The sequence below is a fragment of the Xiphophorus maculatus genome, chromosome 13 (assembly GCF_002775205.1).
Source record: "Xiphophorus maculatus strain JP 163 A chromosome 13, X_maculatus-5.0-male, whole genome shotgun sequence".
Taxonomy (NCBI): domain Eukaryota; kingdom Metazoa; phylum Chordata; class Actinopteri; order Cyprinodontiformes; family Poeciliidae; genus Xiphophorus; species Xiphophorus maculatus.
In genome coordinates this window covers 13,085,750-13,102,231 of record NC_036455.1, presented here as the reverse complement: position 1 = coordinate 13,102,231, position 16,482 = coordinate 13,085,750, and the positions used below count along the sequence as shown (strand labels likewise).

At 38.8% G+C, this 16,482-nt stretch overlaps 1 protein-coding gene across 4 annotated transcripts in view; it reads right to left on the bottom strand.

The window, feature by feature from the left end:
• Positions 1-3,066: 3,066 nt before the first annotated feature.
• LOC102221650 (protein capicua homolog) overlaps positions 3,067-16,482 on the bottom strand; it is a 40,763-nt gene continuing 27,347 nt past the window's right edge. For 2 of the 4 annotated variants that reach the window (XM_014470176.2, XM_023344813.1), the window contains exons 10-22: positions 15,027-15,153; positions 13,726-13,808; positions 12,362-12,734; positions 12,120-12,262; positions 11,092-11,234; positions 10,124-10,343; positions 9,105-9,393; positions 7,886-8,061; positions 6,681-6,856; positions 4,922-5,073; positions 4,665-4,799; positions 3,846-3,974; positions 3,067-3,700 (exon numbers count right to left, since the gene is read on the bottom strand). In XM_014470176.2, the coding sequence (XP_014325662.1) occupies positions 3,459-3,700; positions 3,846-3,974; positions 4,665-4,799; positions 4,922-5,073; positions 6,681-6,856; positions 7,886-8,061; positions 9,105-9,393; positions 10,124-10,343; positions 11,092-11,234; positions 12,120-12,262; positions 12,362-12,734; positions 13,726-13,808; positions 15,027-15,153 (2,388 nt within the window). In that variant the 3' untranslated portion in view covers positions 3,067-3,458. The remainder of the gene's footprint in view (positions 3,701-3,845; positions 3,975-4,664; positions 4,800-4,921; positions 5,074-6,680; positions 6,857-7,885; positions 8,062-9,104; positions 9,394-10,123; positions 10,344-11,091; positions 11,235-12,119; positions 12,263-12,361; positions 12,735-13,725; positions 13,809-15,026; positions 15,154-16,482) is intronic. The other 2 variants (XM_023344814.1, XM_023344815.1) reach the window with 2 other exon arrangements.

Below are 16,482 nucleotides of genomic sequence, written 5' to 3'. Positions count from 1 at the left end.
CAAATATGGAAATACCTGTAATATATTTATATATACTTTGTCACACATCCATATGTATACAGAGAAATAAAAGAGATACCCATAATAAGAACTACCCCCGCTCCGCTCCTCACCAAAGAAGCAAAGAGCAAAAAAAAGTGCTATTCAAATAATTGTCGTTGACTTTTAGTAAGTTGAGCTCTCTATCTCTTCAACAATGACAATATTTGTGATTCTTTTTTGTTTTTTTGCTGTTTTTTTTTTTTTAGACCATAGTTCATTACAACAGCTCGTTCCTCTCAGACTGCACTGCAAAAACACAAAATATTACAACGTATTTGTGGTCTAGTTTCTAGTGCAAATATCTTGAATGTGCTTGGAATAAGAGAAAATTAAAATAAGTAACATTTTAGCAAGATTTAGAAGTTATTTTACGTCAATAATTCATTGATATTGATAAACCTTTGGAGAAGGATTTTATATAAAATCAAGAAAATTATCAGCAACCCAACCCCAAAAAAGGCTTCAGTCAGAGGCTTCTTCAAATTCACTGCAACACAGACCGCTACAGGAGATCCTTCCTGCCCACAGCCATCACCATCTACAATAACTCTGAAGACTTCTGAATTAATATTTAATTTTCCTTTGGGATCAATAAAATATTTTTGAATTTGGATTGAAAAAGTGTTAGTTTTAAGTGGAACAAAATGTTTTTCCCATATTATAAGTTAAAATGTTTAGTACATTTTTTAAAATCAATATTAAGGAATTATTGACTTCACTGTAAAAATACAAAATCTTACAAAGTAAGAGTAGTTTCTAGTCCAACTGAAATAAGATAAAGCTAACTTATATGTAACTTTTCAGCAGGATACATCAGCTTGTTTTAAGTGATAAATTTCTCAATATTGATGAAAAAGTACACGCTTACTTACAACAAGACATTTTTCCCTAAATAGGTGAAATAATATGCCAACGGGACGATAATGTTTTCATCAATATTGAGAAATTAATGACATAAAACAAGCTCCTTTAACTTGCTGAAAAGTAACTTCCAAGTTATTTGGAAGTTATTTTAAGTGCACTAAGATATTTGCAATAGAAACTAGACAAAAAATATTTTTAGGATTTCTGTGTTTTTTCAGTGGAACCTTCAGAGACACAGAAAGACAGTTACGAAGTCAGTCTTCTGTCAAGTATATTCAGTAATGAATGTTTCATAATTGGTTGCTGTGTTAAGTTTCTAAGGTGCACTGCCTTATTTCTGAAATATGGTGTATAAATAAACTTTCATTTTGCAGGAAGAATAGAAAAATAATGTATGCTAAGATGCTTGTACTAGAATCTAGAATGAAAATACTGTCATATTTTGTGTCTTTGCAGTTAAAACAAGCTCTGATATCTTGCTAAAAAGTCATTTATAAGTTACTTTGTCTTATTTCAAGTGTACTAAGATATTTGCACTAGACGCTCCAGGGTTGGGCAACTCCAGGCCTCGAGGGCCGGTCTCCTGCAACTTTTAGATGCATCTCTACTTCAACACACCTGAGTCAAATAATGAGGTCATTAGCAGGACTCTGGAGAACTTGACTGTATTTAGGACAGGGGTCTCAAACTCCAGTCCTCGAGGGCCGCAGTCCTACAGTTTTTAGATGTGCCACAGGTACAAAACACTGGAATGAAATGGCTTAATTACCTCCTCCTTGTGTAGATCAGTTCTCCAGAGCCTTAATGACCTAATTATTCTATTCAGGTGTGGTGCAGCAGAGGCTCATCTAAAAGTTGCAGGACTGCGGCCCTCGAGGACTGGAGTTTGAGACTCCTGATTTAGGAGGTGATTCAGCTGTTGGTTTCAAGTGTGTTGGACCAGGGAGATGTCTAAGAGTTGCAGGACACCGGCCCTAGAGGACCAGGATTGCCCACCCTGCGCTAGACCAAAAATACTTGGTAAGATTTTGTGTTTTTGCAGTGCTGCTTTCAATTGAATATCTATGGCACAAAGCCTTGCCCCTCCCCGCCCAAAATAAAAACCTATTTCCAAAAACAATAAATGTCCTATTGCACCATTTGATGGGAAAGGATAAAGTGTCGAGACGAGAGGAAGAGAGGGAAAAGGAGAAAGGGTGGGAGGGCTCCAGGTTTTGCCCTCCAGGGCTGGTCTAGGATCTGCTTTCCCTGAACTGAACCCTAACCAGAACCATCCTGAGCTACATAGCGCTTGACCCGGGACCAGTGCTTAAGGGCACTTTCTAACAAATCTTTGAATGGGGGAGGGAAAGATATGTTGGGAAAACATACGGAACGAGGTTATTTTTACTAAAACAATCTCTTAAAAACAATACTTTCCTGATTGAACTTGTGGCGACCCCCCTCGACAGCAAGAGGCCACACAAATTGTGCAAACACCTGATTTCGACGATTTTTTTTTTGTTTTTCTTTACAAAACCACAAACCAAACCCCGCCCGGCCCTGTTTCTGAGCCCGGGTGGGGAAGGGAGGGCGCAGACGGATTTTATCCCCTTCTTCGTCCAGTTTCCCGCTTTCTTTCTTTCTCTTCTTCTTTTTTAAAAGTTTTTATGCTGGAGAAGAAACACAATAAGAGCCACGAGAGAGACAGAGAGAAAAAACAGGCCACGGTAAAACTGGTTATTTCCACGGCAACGGTAACAAGAAGAAAAGCAACGTCATTTCTGAGAAGTTTGGTTAAGATCCTGCTTTTCCGGAGTTTATGCCTCCAAATCTTTACATAATCTCATACAGACTCAGATATCCGGCTCCGTCCGTCGTAATGGCAACAACTGAAGGTGCAAAGATTGGTCACTACGTCCCGATTCTGCGTCTTCGACTCTCTACAATCACGTGAAACGGTGCAGGCCGATGGCTTACTCCGACCCGGGTTGATTATCTTCGTGTGTGTGTGTGCGCTGTCTGTCCTGCAGCATCGAGGGGCTGTGAGTTATCAGTGGAGGTCATTGGGGTTGTGTTTGCAGCCCGACCATGGTGCTGAGGAGGTCAAAGGTCAGGTCGATGGCATCTGAGGGGTGGCTGGCTGGCTGGCTGGCAACAGCAAACTGCATCTGCACGGTAAGGTAAGTGACATAGTGCCTTTGTGTGTCGTGTCCTTGGTTGCGGCAACAACCAAGCGTAACAGTCTGATTTGGTGTGTGTGTGTGTGTGTGTGTGTGTGTGTGTGTGTGTGTGTACCAGAGAGATAGAGAGTGTGTACCGCAGAGTTTGAGTCCCAAACTACTGCAATGTGCTGAGCGCAGACCTGGGCAACATTCAGAATGAAAGGAAATTCAAAAAGCACTTGCTGGGGTTCCCACACGTTAAGATTAGACAATCAAAGCTAGTCTTGAGGAGTCTTATTTTTGCCCAGGTCTAGTGGAAATCAGTGCCACACACCCTTCTCTCTTCATCTTTCAGTGAAATTATTTTCCTGATTCCTGATCTCCTCCGTTTTGTTGTTAGTTTTTTGTTTACGATCCTTCGTTTTTCGGTTCCTCCAAGTTTTGGCCTTTGTCTCCCTGAAGCTCCGCCCCGCCATCGTCCCGCGCTGATTGGCCGTGGGACGGGGCGGGTCCAGCGTCGGACGACTCGAGGGTCCCCGGCGTCGCTGTCTGCATGATCTTCTGACGAACCTCGCGGATCTTCAACTGCAGACACAACTTGGTGGGGAATGTGTCCGGGTAGCGCGCCTGGAAGGAAGCCGTGGCCTGAGCTGCAGAGACGAGACAGAGAAGAGGAGGACAATGTTCGATCAATCAATCAAGTTTATTTGTATAGGACATTTCAGAAACACAACAGTTCAAAATAAAACTAAACTTCGCTTTAATTGTTTTCATCAGGACAGAGACTGGATCTACCTGAAGGAAAGAAGCCGTGTTCTTGAAAAAGCTGCATGACCAGCGCGCGACGTTGGTCCAGTGTCCTCCGCAGAGACGAGTACGGAACCCTGTCCGGGTCTCCCAGGGGGACGTCGCCTTCCGGACCTGCTGGAACAAAAAGCAACCTCACAAAACGGTTCATACGTCATCTCACTGCAAAAAGATAAAATACAATCTTACTAAGTATTACCAAGCTCATTCATAACATATTTAAGAAACAAGGCAGTTCAAAGTGGTTTACAGCATAAAAACACAACACAGTCACCAGTTATGAAACAAGTAAAAGACATTTCCAAAAACCATCGTCAATTTAAATACATATAGTAGAAGTCTGGCTTTGTAACTGTCTTTATGTGTCTCTGAAGGTTCCACTGCAACAATACAAAATTTTACCAATAGTTTCTGTCTAGTTTCCATATTGCAAGTATGTTAGTACACTTGGAATAACAAAAAATAACGTAGAAGTAACTTTTCAGCAAGATGTAGGAGCTTGTTTTAAGTAAATAAACCCTTAATATTGATGAAAAATGTCTAGTTTTATTGGCAGATTACTTCATAAGGGAACAATGTGTTGTTCTTAGTGAAATAATCTGCTAGTGGTACTAGTACTTTTTCATTAATATTAAGAAATTACTGACTTAAAACAAACTGCTATATCTTGCTTAAAAGTTACTTAAGTTAGTTTTGTTTTATTTCAAGAGCACGAATATATTTGCACTAAAAACTAGACCAAAAATACTTGGTAAGATTTTGTGTTTTGCACTGCGGCACCTGGAGGCGACTCTGCGACAGTCGCACCTGGTCTGTCGAACGTAAAGATGTCTCCCTCGCACTTGGCAGCGCTTTTTGGGGTGCTGGGCTCCGAGCTGCAGCTGGAGAGACGGCGCGTCTTCCTTCTGGGGGAGCTGGGGTCTTCTGCCGCCCCGTCAAGATCTGGAGAGATCCAGCAAATTTAGAAATTTAAGAAAGAAAATTTGAAGTCTCAGGAAACTGCAACTAATGGGGATCCAAATAAAAGAGAAGAAGAAAATAAAAGTCTTGCAGGTCCGTCTCACCGGTGGAGTTGGGTCTCTTCTTGCGGTAGCTTCCCAGGATGGCTCTTGGAGAGGTGGCCAGGCTCTGCAGCGTGGGCGACGGAAGAACTTCCTCCGGGTTAAACTCTGGAAGCTCAGCAAAGCGCTCCTCGAACGACGTCTCTGACAAAACCCTGAAGATGAAAACATGGCCGCTTCATCAGCTGACAAAAACATAATTTTACTAAAATCACTAAAAATACTGCAATTTTAGTTGTTTTTACCTACTCAACCATAAACTAAGCATGAACTATTTATTTTGGGCAAATAAAATAATCATATTTTTATTTTTTGTGGGAACGAGATTGTAGATGGAAAATTTCAAGTGGTTTTCATGTTTTCCTTGTTAAATGAAAATCATTCAGTTGCTTATCATTCTGAACTCGATTCAAGAAAACAGCAATTAAACGCAGATTTGGGTTCACCGAGGTGAAGTCAATGAGTTGATGTGGTCCTAGTTACCATGACAACAAAAGGAAACCATAAAACTGGGACAAGATTACTTTGTGTACTTTGTGTTGCATCTAATATCTTTGTGAATAGATTTTAATTTAAAAGTCATAATTTGTCCTAATTTATCTAAACTGGACCTCTTTAAACAAAATACTTTTTTTTTCTTCACGTTTTTGTACTTTCATTTGCTTTGACTTTCAACGACTTCTAAAAATGTTCCAACATAAAAAATAAAAATAAAATACTCGGCAGTTTTTTGGTAACAAGTCGATGTTTTCTGATAAACAAGCCGTTTTAAAAACCTCCCAGTTGTTAAGTCACATTCCACGGGCACTGTGCCGTTACCTAGCAACGCCAGCCGTGCCCAACCCCGTTACCTAGCAACCCAAGCTGAGCTCCAACACATTTGATCAGCTGGTTTTACTGCTCTATGTGCTGTATGATGGCTGCTGAAAAGACAAGTGTTTTGTTATGCAGGAGGCTCTACTAATGCTTTTCAAAGGTGTATGGTTGTATAACTGTGCATCTGTTTGCAGCCATTTTCACATGGAAGTGGAAATGTTGAGTTGGAGAAGCGGTTAGAACCAGCTTATTTCAATATAAAGTGACAAGAAGCCCTACAACAACTCATTCTGAACTGAGTAGACAAATAAAATCTCATTATCTAAGAATTACTTTGTCATGAACATGTTTTGTATACATACACCTATCCTTAACTGTTCAAGAAAGCAAAATAAGTCACCTTAAAAAGTTGTGATTTGTCCTGATTTATTTAAGATATTCTTGAATTGTGGTTGGCTGGTCACAAAAATCACCTGAGGGGCCACAAATGGCCCCAGCCCCCACTTTGAACACCCCTAGTCCAACTCAATGATCTGGTTAAAATATAAGGGGAATCTCCTCAGAGTGTTTTCTCAATCATTCAGGGCTACTTCTGCTATTCTTCCTCTCTCTCTCTGCGGCTTCCGCTCGTCTTCCCAGCAGCCTAAATAAAGCACATCCAGGGTGCAGCACTCTGCCCACACACACACACGCAGTAAACAGAGCTCCCACTACAGCCTTAAGAAGCTGGACGTTGGCTCTAAAAGGATGCAGCACTGCTCCAAAACGAGTGCTAACAGATGGGAGTCCTGCCTCATCCTCAGAATGTGTTTTTATGAGCAGATTTTAAAAAGAACCAGGCAGATTTTCAGTTCTTTATCATCCAAAATCAGCAGGAAATATGTCTGGAATCCTGTTTTTATGCGTTTACTTTCTGTTTTTAGAGCTTGTTTAAAAAGATACTCACTTGTCATGAGCGTCGGGGGTCTTTTTGAGTGGAGGGGGGCGAAACTTAATTCTCTTGGAGGAGGAGGAAGAGGAGGAGGAAGAGGAGGTGGGGGTTTCTTTTTCTGCTGGTGGAGGTGGAGGCGGGTCCAGACCTGAGGACGGGGGTGGAGGTGGCGGTGGGGAACGAGGTCCAGCCTGGTCAGGAACACATGGTTCAGTAAGTCAGATATCTGGATTTCCTGATAAAACTCTTAAAATTAAATCAACATAATGTTGGAAGAGACACGATTTTATGTTAAAAATCAAAACTTTAATTTCAGTAACTTAATTAAGAGAGAGGGTCATCATGTTAGAAAATAATTATGTTTGAAATTCCTTAATCCCTAAAAATAAAACATTTTTTATATGATCACTCCTAGAAATAATAAGGCAACAACACATTACTACTACTAGTAGTACTAATACTACTACTAATGATAATAATAATACTGTAATATTTAGTATTTTATTAATATGAAATATATTCTTAAAATAATATTAATAATGTTAACAATAATAATAACGTAATTAATAGATAACAGTGATACTGTTAAATTGCCATATTGATTATTGATTTATTTAATAAATAAATAATAGTTGTTATTAACATTATTGATGAAACTTACATTTATTACATATATTAGCCGTAATTTAATTACTATTGCTAAATTTTGTAATAATAATTAGCAATAACAATAATAATATCTACCAATTGTAGATTAGTTTTACCTATATTAATTCATTTTAATGCTACATTAATTTATACCTATATTAATTGATATAGGTATTAATTACCTATACTGACAAATAACAGATATAAAACATGTTAATGAGGTCACGTGTTTGCAGGAAGTACTGATGCCATATTTGGATTTGAAGCGTTTTCACTACATTTTCTCATGAATCTATTTTACATCTTTGCTCCACCTGTTTATTTTTTTCCCTGAAACTGAGTTGCATTTTATTCATTTACTTTTTTATTCCTATGAAAAGTTGCAACATTATTTATATCTTTTAACTTAAAGAAATAAATTCACTTTAACTGCGGAGGAAACTTAATTTCATTTAACTGAAATAACTATCATGAATGCTGAGCTAGCATACAGTAAATAAAATATTCAGGTTTGAAAACATAAAGACGTTCATAATGTTTGTTATGACAGAATTTGCTGAATCTGTTTTTACCTCTTTGCTGTTATTTGTTGCGTTGCGGTCGTCTCTGTCCGTTTCTTTGGCTTCCTTCCTGCTCTCCTTCATCACTCCATCTCGCTCTTCATCTGCCTCACTTTGTCGCTCCCTCTCAATTTCATCACACATATTTTCTTCCTTAATGCTCAGGCTGATGTCTTCTTCTTTTTTCACTGGAAAAACAAAACAAATCAAATGAATCGCTGACACAGAAACAAAGAACCAACTTTTATTCTGTTTTGGTTTGTAAATGCTGAAATTTCCCAACAACCTTGCAGCCTTTGAGCCAAAATCTGCTTTCCACATCAGAGTTTCTGTTTCATATCTGCATTGTATCATATTTCTTAAAGCAAACAAGTTTTCAGCAGAAAGGACACATAGTGCTCATATCCAAGAGACCCAAAGACACAAAATATTGCTCCTAGAGGTTGTGTTTTTCAGAAAAAAATGGAATTAGAATCCCAATATTCAACTAATTAATTATTAAAAGAGTCCATCCATGACTTTTATATGTTCCAAACAACAACCTGAATGCTGATTTGAAAGTAAAACTTTGTTTTTCACACAGACCTTTTCATATTTTACTGTTTTTCAGGAATATGGTGTGAGTTTTTGCACATTTGAGGTCTTGCAACCTATTCAGTCTAATCCTATAACTGAGTGACACCATGATATTACGTTATTATTAATTTTACAGAATATTTTGATTTCCTTTTTGCACTTTGGGAACCATTTGAAACAATGTTTGTTGTTTATTTTTGCATTTTTTGTATTTTAAGGTCTAAAATGACAATAATTCATATCAGTAACAAAAAATAACAAAATCAGATGAAAGAATTTTTTTCTAAATCAGTTTGTCTCAATATAAAAGTTTAACAAAATGTGCAGGTGTGTGTGTGTGTCTGGTGAATTTTTGGATAGAAAAACATGTTTGTTTCTCATTCAGTGGGTGGAAAATTAAGAAGAGTAAAAATACTTCATAATAAAATTACTAAAGTAAAAGTAAAAAAGAACATTGTAGTAAAAATACTCCTAAAAGTAATTTTTTTCAAAAAAAGTTACTCAAGTACATGTAACTAGTTATTAAAAAACTCTGCAGAAGTGAAAACAGTGTACTGGTGCATCCCAAGTAAAACCCAAATCCTGATGGATAAATCCTGGCACTTTTCTGTTTTTGATTGTAAAGTTTGCAGATCATAAACTTGTGGACGTTTACCTGTTGCGCCTCCGTTTTCACAGCTGCCCATCGAGCAGCTTGGGTTGCAGCCCGATGAGCCTTCGGTCTCAGAGTCCAGCTGGCTCTCCTGTTTCACCTCCACCTTCATTCCGGTCCCCAGCTGAAAGGCCGCCGCCACCGCTGAACCCTGCACCGCTTTGGTCGACGGAGAAGCCGGGTTCATCGCGTCCTGGGCTGGAGAAGCCACGGCAGGCGGCACAGCGGCTGCCAACGGGACCACACCGGTCGCCAGGGCAACGGTTTGTGCAGGGTAGATGGCAGTTAGTACCTGAAAGGCCATATAAAGCAGGTTTAAGGTTGCTGAAATACATACTGGAGGTCATGGTTGGGTTTATGAGTGGATAGCACACAAAAATTGCCTCTGTGATGCTGCCTGTGTCAGGAGTCACAGAGGCTCTTCGTACCTTTAGCTAATATCTACATAGAACTGAGCAGTGCTTTGCTTTACAAGCAAATAAAAAACAGCAGATCTACAGTTTTTAAATGAGCTTCCAGTAGTGGACTCCGCTAACTACAAAGCAGTTTCCCCTGACTCTAAAGTACCAATTTTAGACACTAAAGTGCTACACCAAAACGGTATTTAACAGAAACTAATGCTAAAGCACTGTAGCAACCTGGTAGTTAAAAAAAGCTAATGCTAAAAGCACCAACTTCAACTCAAATTATATCTGACCTTGAATGACAACAATCCTCAAGTATCAACTTAATTTTGACATTCTGAATGTTCTATAATGTCCTTAGATATTGTATTTATGCTTATCTCTTCTCTGCTGTCTGGGTTTTATTTTGTGCCTGTATGTTTTTTATTCTAAATAATATAATTGAGATAAAAGGGTGATAGAACTGGAGGAGGAGAAATAGAATTGCTGCGTAAACGTCTTCAGCCACTTCAAAATAAGAGCGTGAATATAAACAACCTTATATGTTAGCGTTTTGGAATTTATCCGAGCTTGGTGCGCTAAATGTTAGTAAGTTAGGAAAAGTTAGGTTGTCTGTACCTGACGGCCTGCGGCGGTCTGACCCGGCGGCGTCTGCGACTGAGCGCCGAGGGCCGGAGTCTGAGCCAGCAGAGGCTGAACCAGGGTCTGTCCGGCCGGGGCGATGGCGGCGAACCCCAGAGTGGCCAGGTGTGACGAGAGATACGCCGGACCGGGAGGCTGGGCGCCCTGCTGGGGCGTCGCCGTGGTAACGCCTGGGCTGGACTGGACGTAGGTGATTCTGAGGGAGACAAACCGCGTTAGGATCTACCATTTGAATTCAATATGAACATTGTTTAATTCTTCTATTACTCTCAGGGATTCTAAAGGTTTTTATAGCAGTTTTTATTTGGCTCCTTTTCCCACTGGTGTTCAGTAAACTAACTAAAACATAAAAACAACTTCTACCACAAGGTCAAATTCAAGTGCCTTTCAAGCATTTCAAAGATACATTTGTAAGATTTTCCAGAACCATAACAAGTTAGGATAAGTATATGAGTTCAAAATATGTTTACTACAATAAATGCTAAAAATTATTCTTGAATATTAAGACTCTGTGTAGATTCTGGGTACTTAGGAAAAGCTAACCCTATAATGCTGAACCAGAAGCTAATGCTAAAGCGCCACACCAACACTGTGTTTAATGGAAAGTAATGAAACGGCGCTATACCAGCACCTTATATAACAGAAGCTAATGCTACAACGCTACACCAACCTGGTACTTAACAGAAGCTAATGCTAAAGTGCTACCCCAACACAATCTTAGCAGCAGCTTATTGGCATTTTTTAATTCAACTGAATCTTGTATTAAAATTAAATTAGGAGAAATTAAGACAAGTCAAGTAAAGACAAGACAAGTAAATCTGTATATTTTACCACTATATAGTGACTTCAGTTAGCATAGCTGTAAAAAACAAAATCACTATATGCAGGTGTTTATGTTTAAGCTACATTTTAATGTTTCAGCTTTGACATGTTGCTTTAGCGACCTGGTGGGCGGGGAGGTCAGGAGGACGGGCTGAGGCGGGGTGGCTCCGGGAGCCATCACTGTCGCCATGGATACGGGGAAGGGGCTCCCAGGGCTCGGATGGACGTTGGTCTGCACCACGGGCATGGAGGTGAGCTGGATGATCTGAAAGGAGAAACAAAGAAACAAAAATGTGAAGAAAATATAGTAAATAAAACAAATATTAATGAAATATAGTAAATAAAACAAATATTAATGTCACATTGGCATAAATGTTGCATCTCAAAGAAAGTGTATGGCAGGAAGTTTTAACATAAATTTGGATGCAACACATTTTGGTTTAATTAAAATATCTCTAATTACATTTTGACTTGTATAAGTCAGATTTACCATTCAGTTATACGGAGGCTTTAATTCATGAGAATAAATTACTGATTTTGTGAAATGTATCTTTCAGATATCAACAAATAAATTAGGATTAGTCATTAAGTAAATTTGAGATATGTCACTTTTTGTTCTAAGTAATCATAATTCCAATTAAACAATTTAAATGTACATTTAGATAGGAGGTATTTGACTAATGCAAATTAAATTGCAGATACTTTGAAACCAAATAATCTGCCATAATCTTGGCAGATTATTTGGCACTTTTAACATAGAATTGGTTTTATAATTTCATTCTAGATATCTGAAAATGAGTGTTGACTATCCTGAATGGTAATTTCACAATTCACAGCAGCCAAGATGTAGATGTTTCTAGTCAAAACAAATTTCCAGATAGTCAGACAAAGCTGATTGTATGATAAAATGGCCTGCCATAAAAGGTAACCCACAGCATTTCTGCAATATTAAAGGAACAGCAGGATTAAAACAAGCTGTTGGCAAAAGTGAAGGAGCTGCAGGAAGCAAGCTAAATATGAAAGCATCTATTTATTTTATTTAAAATCTTTTAATACATTTTCCCACAAACAGATTTGCCTGTTTTTCAGTTGAATCGTGCGGCCATTTTGTTTGCTTCTGGTCTCATAAAGACGATGAAATCACGCTCACCTTGTTTCCCGTCGCGGGGCCATTCTGCACAGGAAGAGGCGGAGCCACCAGGGAGATGGAGGGCTGAGGAGGCGTGGACCCTGTCCTCACTGTTGCCATGGGAACCAACATCTTGCTTGGCAACACCGATGCCTGAGTTTGGACTGAGGAAAGGGAAACGGAGAAGAGATGAGTTACCTCACTCGTTGGTGTCCGAGGGGCGTAAGTCAGTAAGGATGATGATGATGAAGATAGATACCCACCCCCCGCAGCGAGCTGAGTGCCGCCTCCTCCAATCAGGACGTTGGTCTTCTTCTCCTGCGAGAGTGAGCTGAGGGCGGCGCCGCCATCCACCGGTTTGCTGGCGATAGCGATGGGAGTGCTGGCGGCCAGGCGAACCGCCGGGGGGGCCGCCCGGACCCCGCCCAGAACCTGGCCCTGGTGGAGCGGACCGACCGAGACGCCCGACCCGCCTCCGGACACTTCCTTCTTCCTGGTACCGCCCTCTTCCTGCTCCGCTGCCTCTGCGCCCCGCTTCCTGTTCCTGTCCTCGCCGTCGCCAGGACCTCCGGCCTCGCCCTTAGCGGAGGAGTCGGACACGGAGGGGGAGGAGCGATTCTCCGGCTGGACGTCCTGCTGGAGGAAAAACAGAAGAAGAAAGGAAGTTTTTCATCTTATCGTCCAGTACATTTGGTTCATATAGCGACTAAAGCTGCAACATTTGTTACATTTTCAGTTGCTACTGTTCCCCTACTCGCCTGTGGGGGCGCTGCGCCAAGAATCAAAAACTATGAAGAAGACACTGAGCGCAACTTCCTTTTTTGCAAAATGTAAACAAAAAAGTAGTGGCATCAGGTTTTGGTTGATTGTCATTGGTAAAAAAAAATGCGATAAGCCATTTCTGCTGCTAGCGCTAAATTAGCACGTTTGTTTTGGTTGAATTTACCCAGAATGCCCTGGGTAAGTAGGAATAATAGAAAAAGTGTAAGTGGAAATAATAGAAAGAGGAATAAAAAAGATAAAGAGTAGAAAAAGTGAATATCATGAAATCTGTACGCTGTATGAACAGATTTACAGTAATGATAGTTTCTGATGAGCTGCATGTGTTTCCTGTCCAGTTTTAGGCTTTAGGATCCATCTACAAACATACAAAAATCTGGCTTTGATATTCAACAACAACATTATTAACCAAATCCCTGACAACATTTCCACATTTTGTAATGCCATTTTATCTGTTAAATTAGAAACATTAATATTTGTACATTTTTGGAGCTTTTTTATGCTTGCCTTGCTTTGCTGATGGATCCTCCAGCACAGTGTAGGATTTTTTAAATTAAAGTTATAATGTGTCTATCTATTTGTTCTTGGGTGTTAGTAATTTCAACTGTTTATACACTTATATCTAATGTTGCATAAAACAATAGATAAATTCTTTATTTTTGCTCACAATGAAGCTGATTCTGGTTCATACAGTTGCAACATTCCTGCTTTTACTTTTCCACATGCTTCCTTCTGTTAGAGTTTCACTTTTGCTGCAGGTTTAAATTTGATTTAATGCCCTATATTTACATTTTATGTCTGTATAGACCTAAATATCCAGCATGAGGATGAGTAGTCCTCCACCAACCTGTCCGTCCGGTTCGTCCTCGTCGCTGTCTGTCACTCTCTCCTTGCACTTGAGGTCAATGGAGCCTTCAGGGCACGAATCCTCTGAGGGCCGAAATGTGAGACGCTATTAACGTTACGGCAAAGCAGACTCTCAACACAAACTTGTACATGTTATGACATGAGTAAACATAAATATATAATCTTTACCAACACACGAAAATAAATCTGAATCAAAATGCAGAAAGAAAGTGAATTGTTGGCGGAATAGCATAAAAATAAAATCTCTATTTTTGTGTACCAGATCCGATTTTTAATGCATTATTTTTCTACCTTTATTTTCTAAAAATGACTAAATGTTTTCAAAAAGTGGCTTTTGTTTCAATTGTCCCTCCTGTTAGTTGTATGAAGGGAGTGTTAGGGCTTGACTATGAGTACTTTTATTTAAATACAAAAATAAAGTCATAGTATCAGAAGAATAAAGACACAATTTTACCAGAACGTCTTAAAATGAGGAGATTAACTTCTCATAAAATAACTACTTTATTCTTCTAATATTACACTATTATTGTGGTAATATTAAATTTTTATTCTCGTATTATTTTGATTTTATTCTCATGCAACTGTATTCTTATAACTTTATGACTTTATTTATGTAAAAGAAAAATAAAATCTTAGCCTGATTTTCATGTTTTGTTATAGAGTTGATCTGAATTCAAAGTCCAAATAAAAAGCTGCTAAAAGAACAAGATGGCCGCCCTGGCTGTGCTGACATCACTCTGAAATTGAAGGACTACAACTTTTCTTTCTGAAAATAGTTTGGAAATGGCCATATCATCCTTCCCAGATTGATAAGCAGGAACAGTTGCTGATTTTTTCAATCATGGTTTTGGTAAGACTCTTCAATTTTAAATATTTTACTTCACCAGTTTAACGTTTGAGTGCCGTTTTTGTCAAAGTAACTGTAAAATGTAAGTAGGTTTTTTTTAAAAATGCATTTCTAATAATGGCTTCTTGATATTCATTTTGTTGTTGGAGAATAAAACATGAAAACAGAGCTGGTTTTGCAGTGACTTCCTGCCTCCAAACTGCTAGTATCACCATGACCAAACTGTAATCTCTGGTCTTATTTTAGCTGCAGGAGTTAATCGTCGGCACTCACGAGATGACAGGTCTGCTGGGGCTTTTTTTTTTTTCTTTCTGTCAGCGCTGACACAATCGTTCTGACTCAGAAGGCCGAGTTTCCTGACCATCATGAGAAGTGAAACTATCACTTTGCGGTGATGAAGAAGCCTCTCTGCTCACTCAGCTCAGATAACTCACCCATCACGTCGTCGTCTCCTTCCTCCTCGCAGATGACCATGCGCTCCTCATCGCTGGTCACATCCTCGTTGGCGCAGCTGTGGTACTGAGGCGGCGGTCGGCTTCGAAACAAGCCGGTTCCGTCCTCCTGGCAGAACAGGAAGAACAGAAAAATTATAAAAATACAGAATTATTTTTTTGAATATTCAGCCAAATTTTGCAAACACAATACTGGATGACATGGAAATTTTTTTAAATTCAATTACAAGAATGTATTTTTACCCCATTTATAATGTTATCAAAATAAAGACGCGGTACTAACGGATGAAAGTTATAAAATTAGGAGAAAACAGTTGTTTTTATGAGAAAAAGAAAATTTGATAGTTATGAAGGTCTCAGGAATCCGGTGTAGTTCATTTTCCAGACTCAGTTGTTTTCACAATCGTTTCAAAATCCTGCTGCTGAAATTTGATGAAGTTAATGATGAAATATTTCCTTATTTGTAAAATAGATACCAAAGTATAACACCACAAGATCATTTATTTTCACATTATTACAAGTTTATTATATTATTACAACTTTATTGTCATACTAGTATGACTTTATTCTTTATTTTCATGTTACAACTTTATTTTGTATTATGACGATTTTCTTCTCATAATATTAAGACTTTATGTTGACCTATTTCTCGCGTTACGACAACTATTTTCATGTTATGACGACTTTCTTCACGTATGACTTTATTTTTATATTATGACTATTCTCACATTATTGTGACTTTGTTCTCACATTATGATGGATTTATTTTCTTGTTTTGACAACTTTATACACATTATTTCAACTTTTTTCACATACAACTTTAATTTTTGTAATGTTATGACTTCAGTCTCATGATTTCAAAGAACAAATTACTCTCTCAAATGAGGTCTGGTGAAACTAAGAGTTTAATATTTGGCCATAATGAACAGTATTATTATTTACTGTGAGGTGTCCTGTATCAGTCTGGACTGAACTGCCATGCAGCAAGGAAGAAGCCATTACTCTGAATGCATCATAAACAGTCAAATATTTGAGCTTTTCTCTCTGTAGCTTTGGGTAAGGTTTGACTCCTTTTCAATGTTTTATGTTTTGTTTAAAATGTTTTGTACACCATAATGGTGCAGGTCTGGATTTACAACCACTGAATACAAAAAATTCAGATTACAATTTTCAAAGACCTTTCTTTTTGGAGACATTTCCTGTGTCCGGTTGTTTTTGACCACCAGGAAGAAAAGGGAAGCTTCCCAGCCTGAGAATACTTTCTGAACTGTGAACACGGAAGAGGCAGCATCGTGTTTCGGGGTGTTTTACGCAAAATAGATAGCATCTTGAGGAAAGAACATTGTGTGAAAATGTTGAAGCAGACCAGATGACAAGGAAATGTATGTAAAGTTCTGCTTTTGCAAAACAAATAAAAAAATCATTGAGAAAATCACCT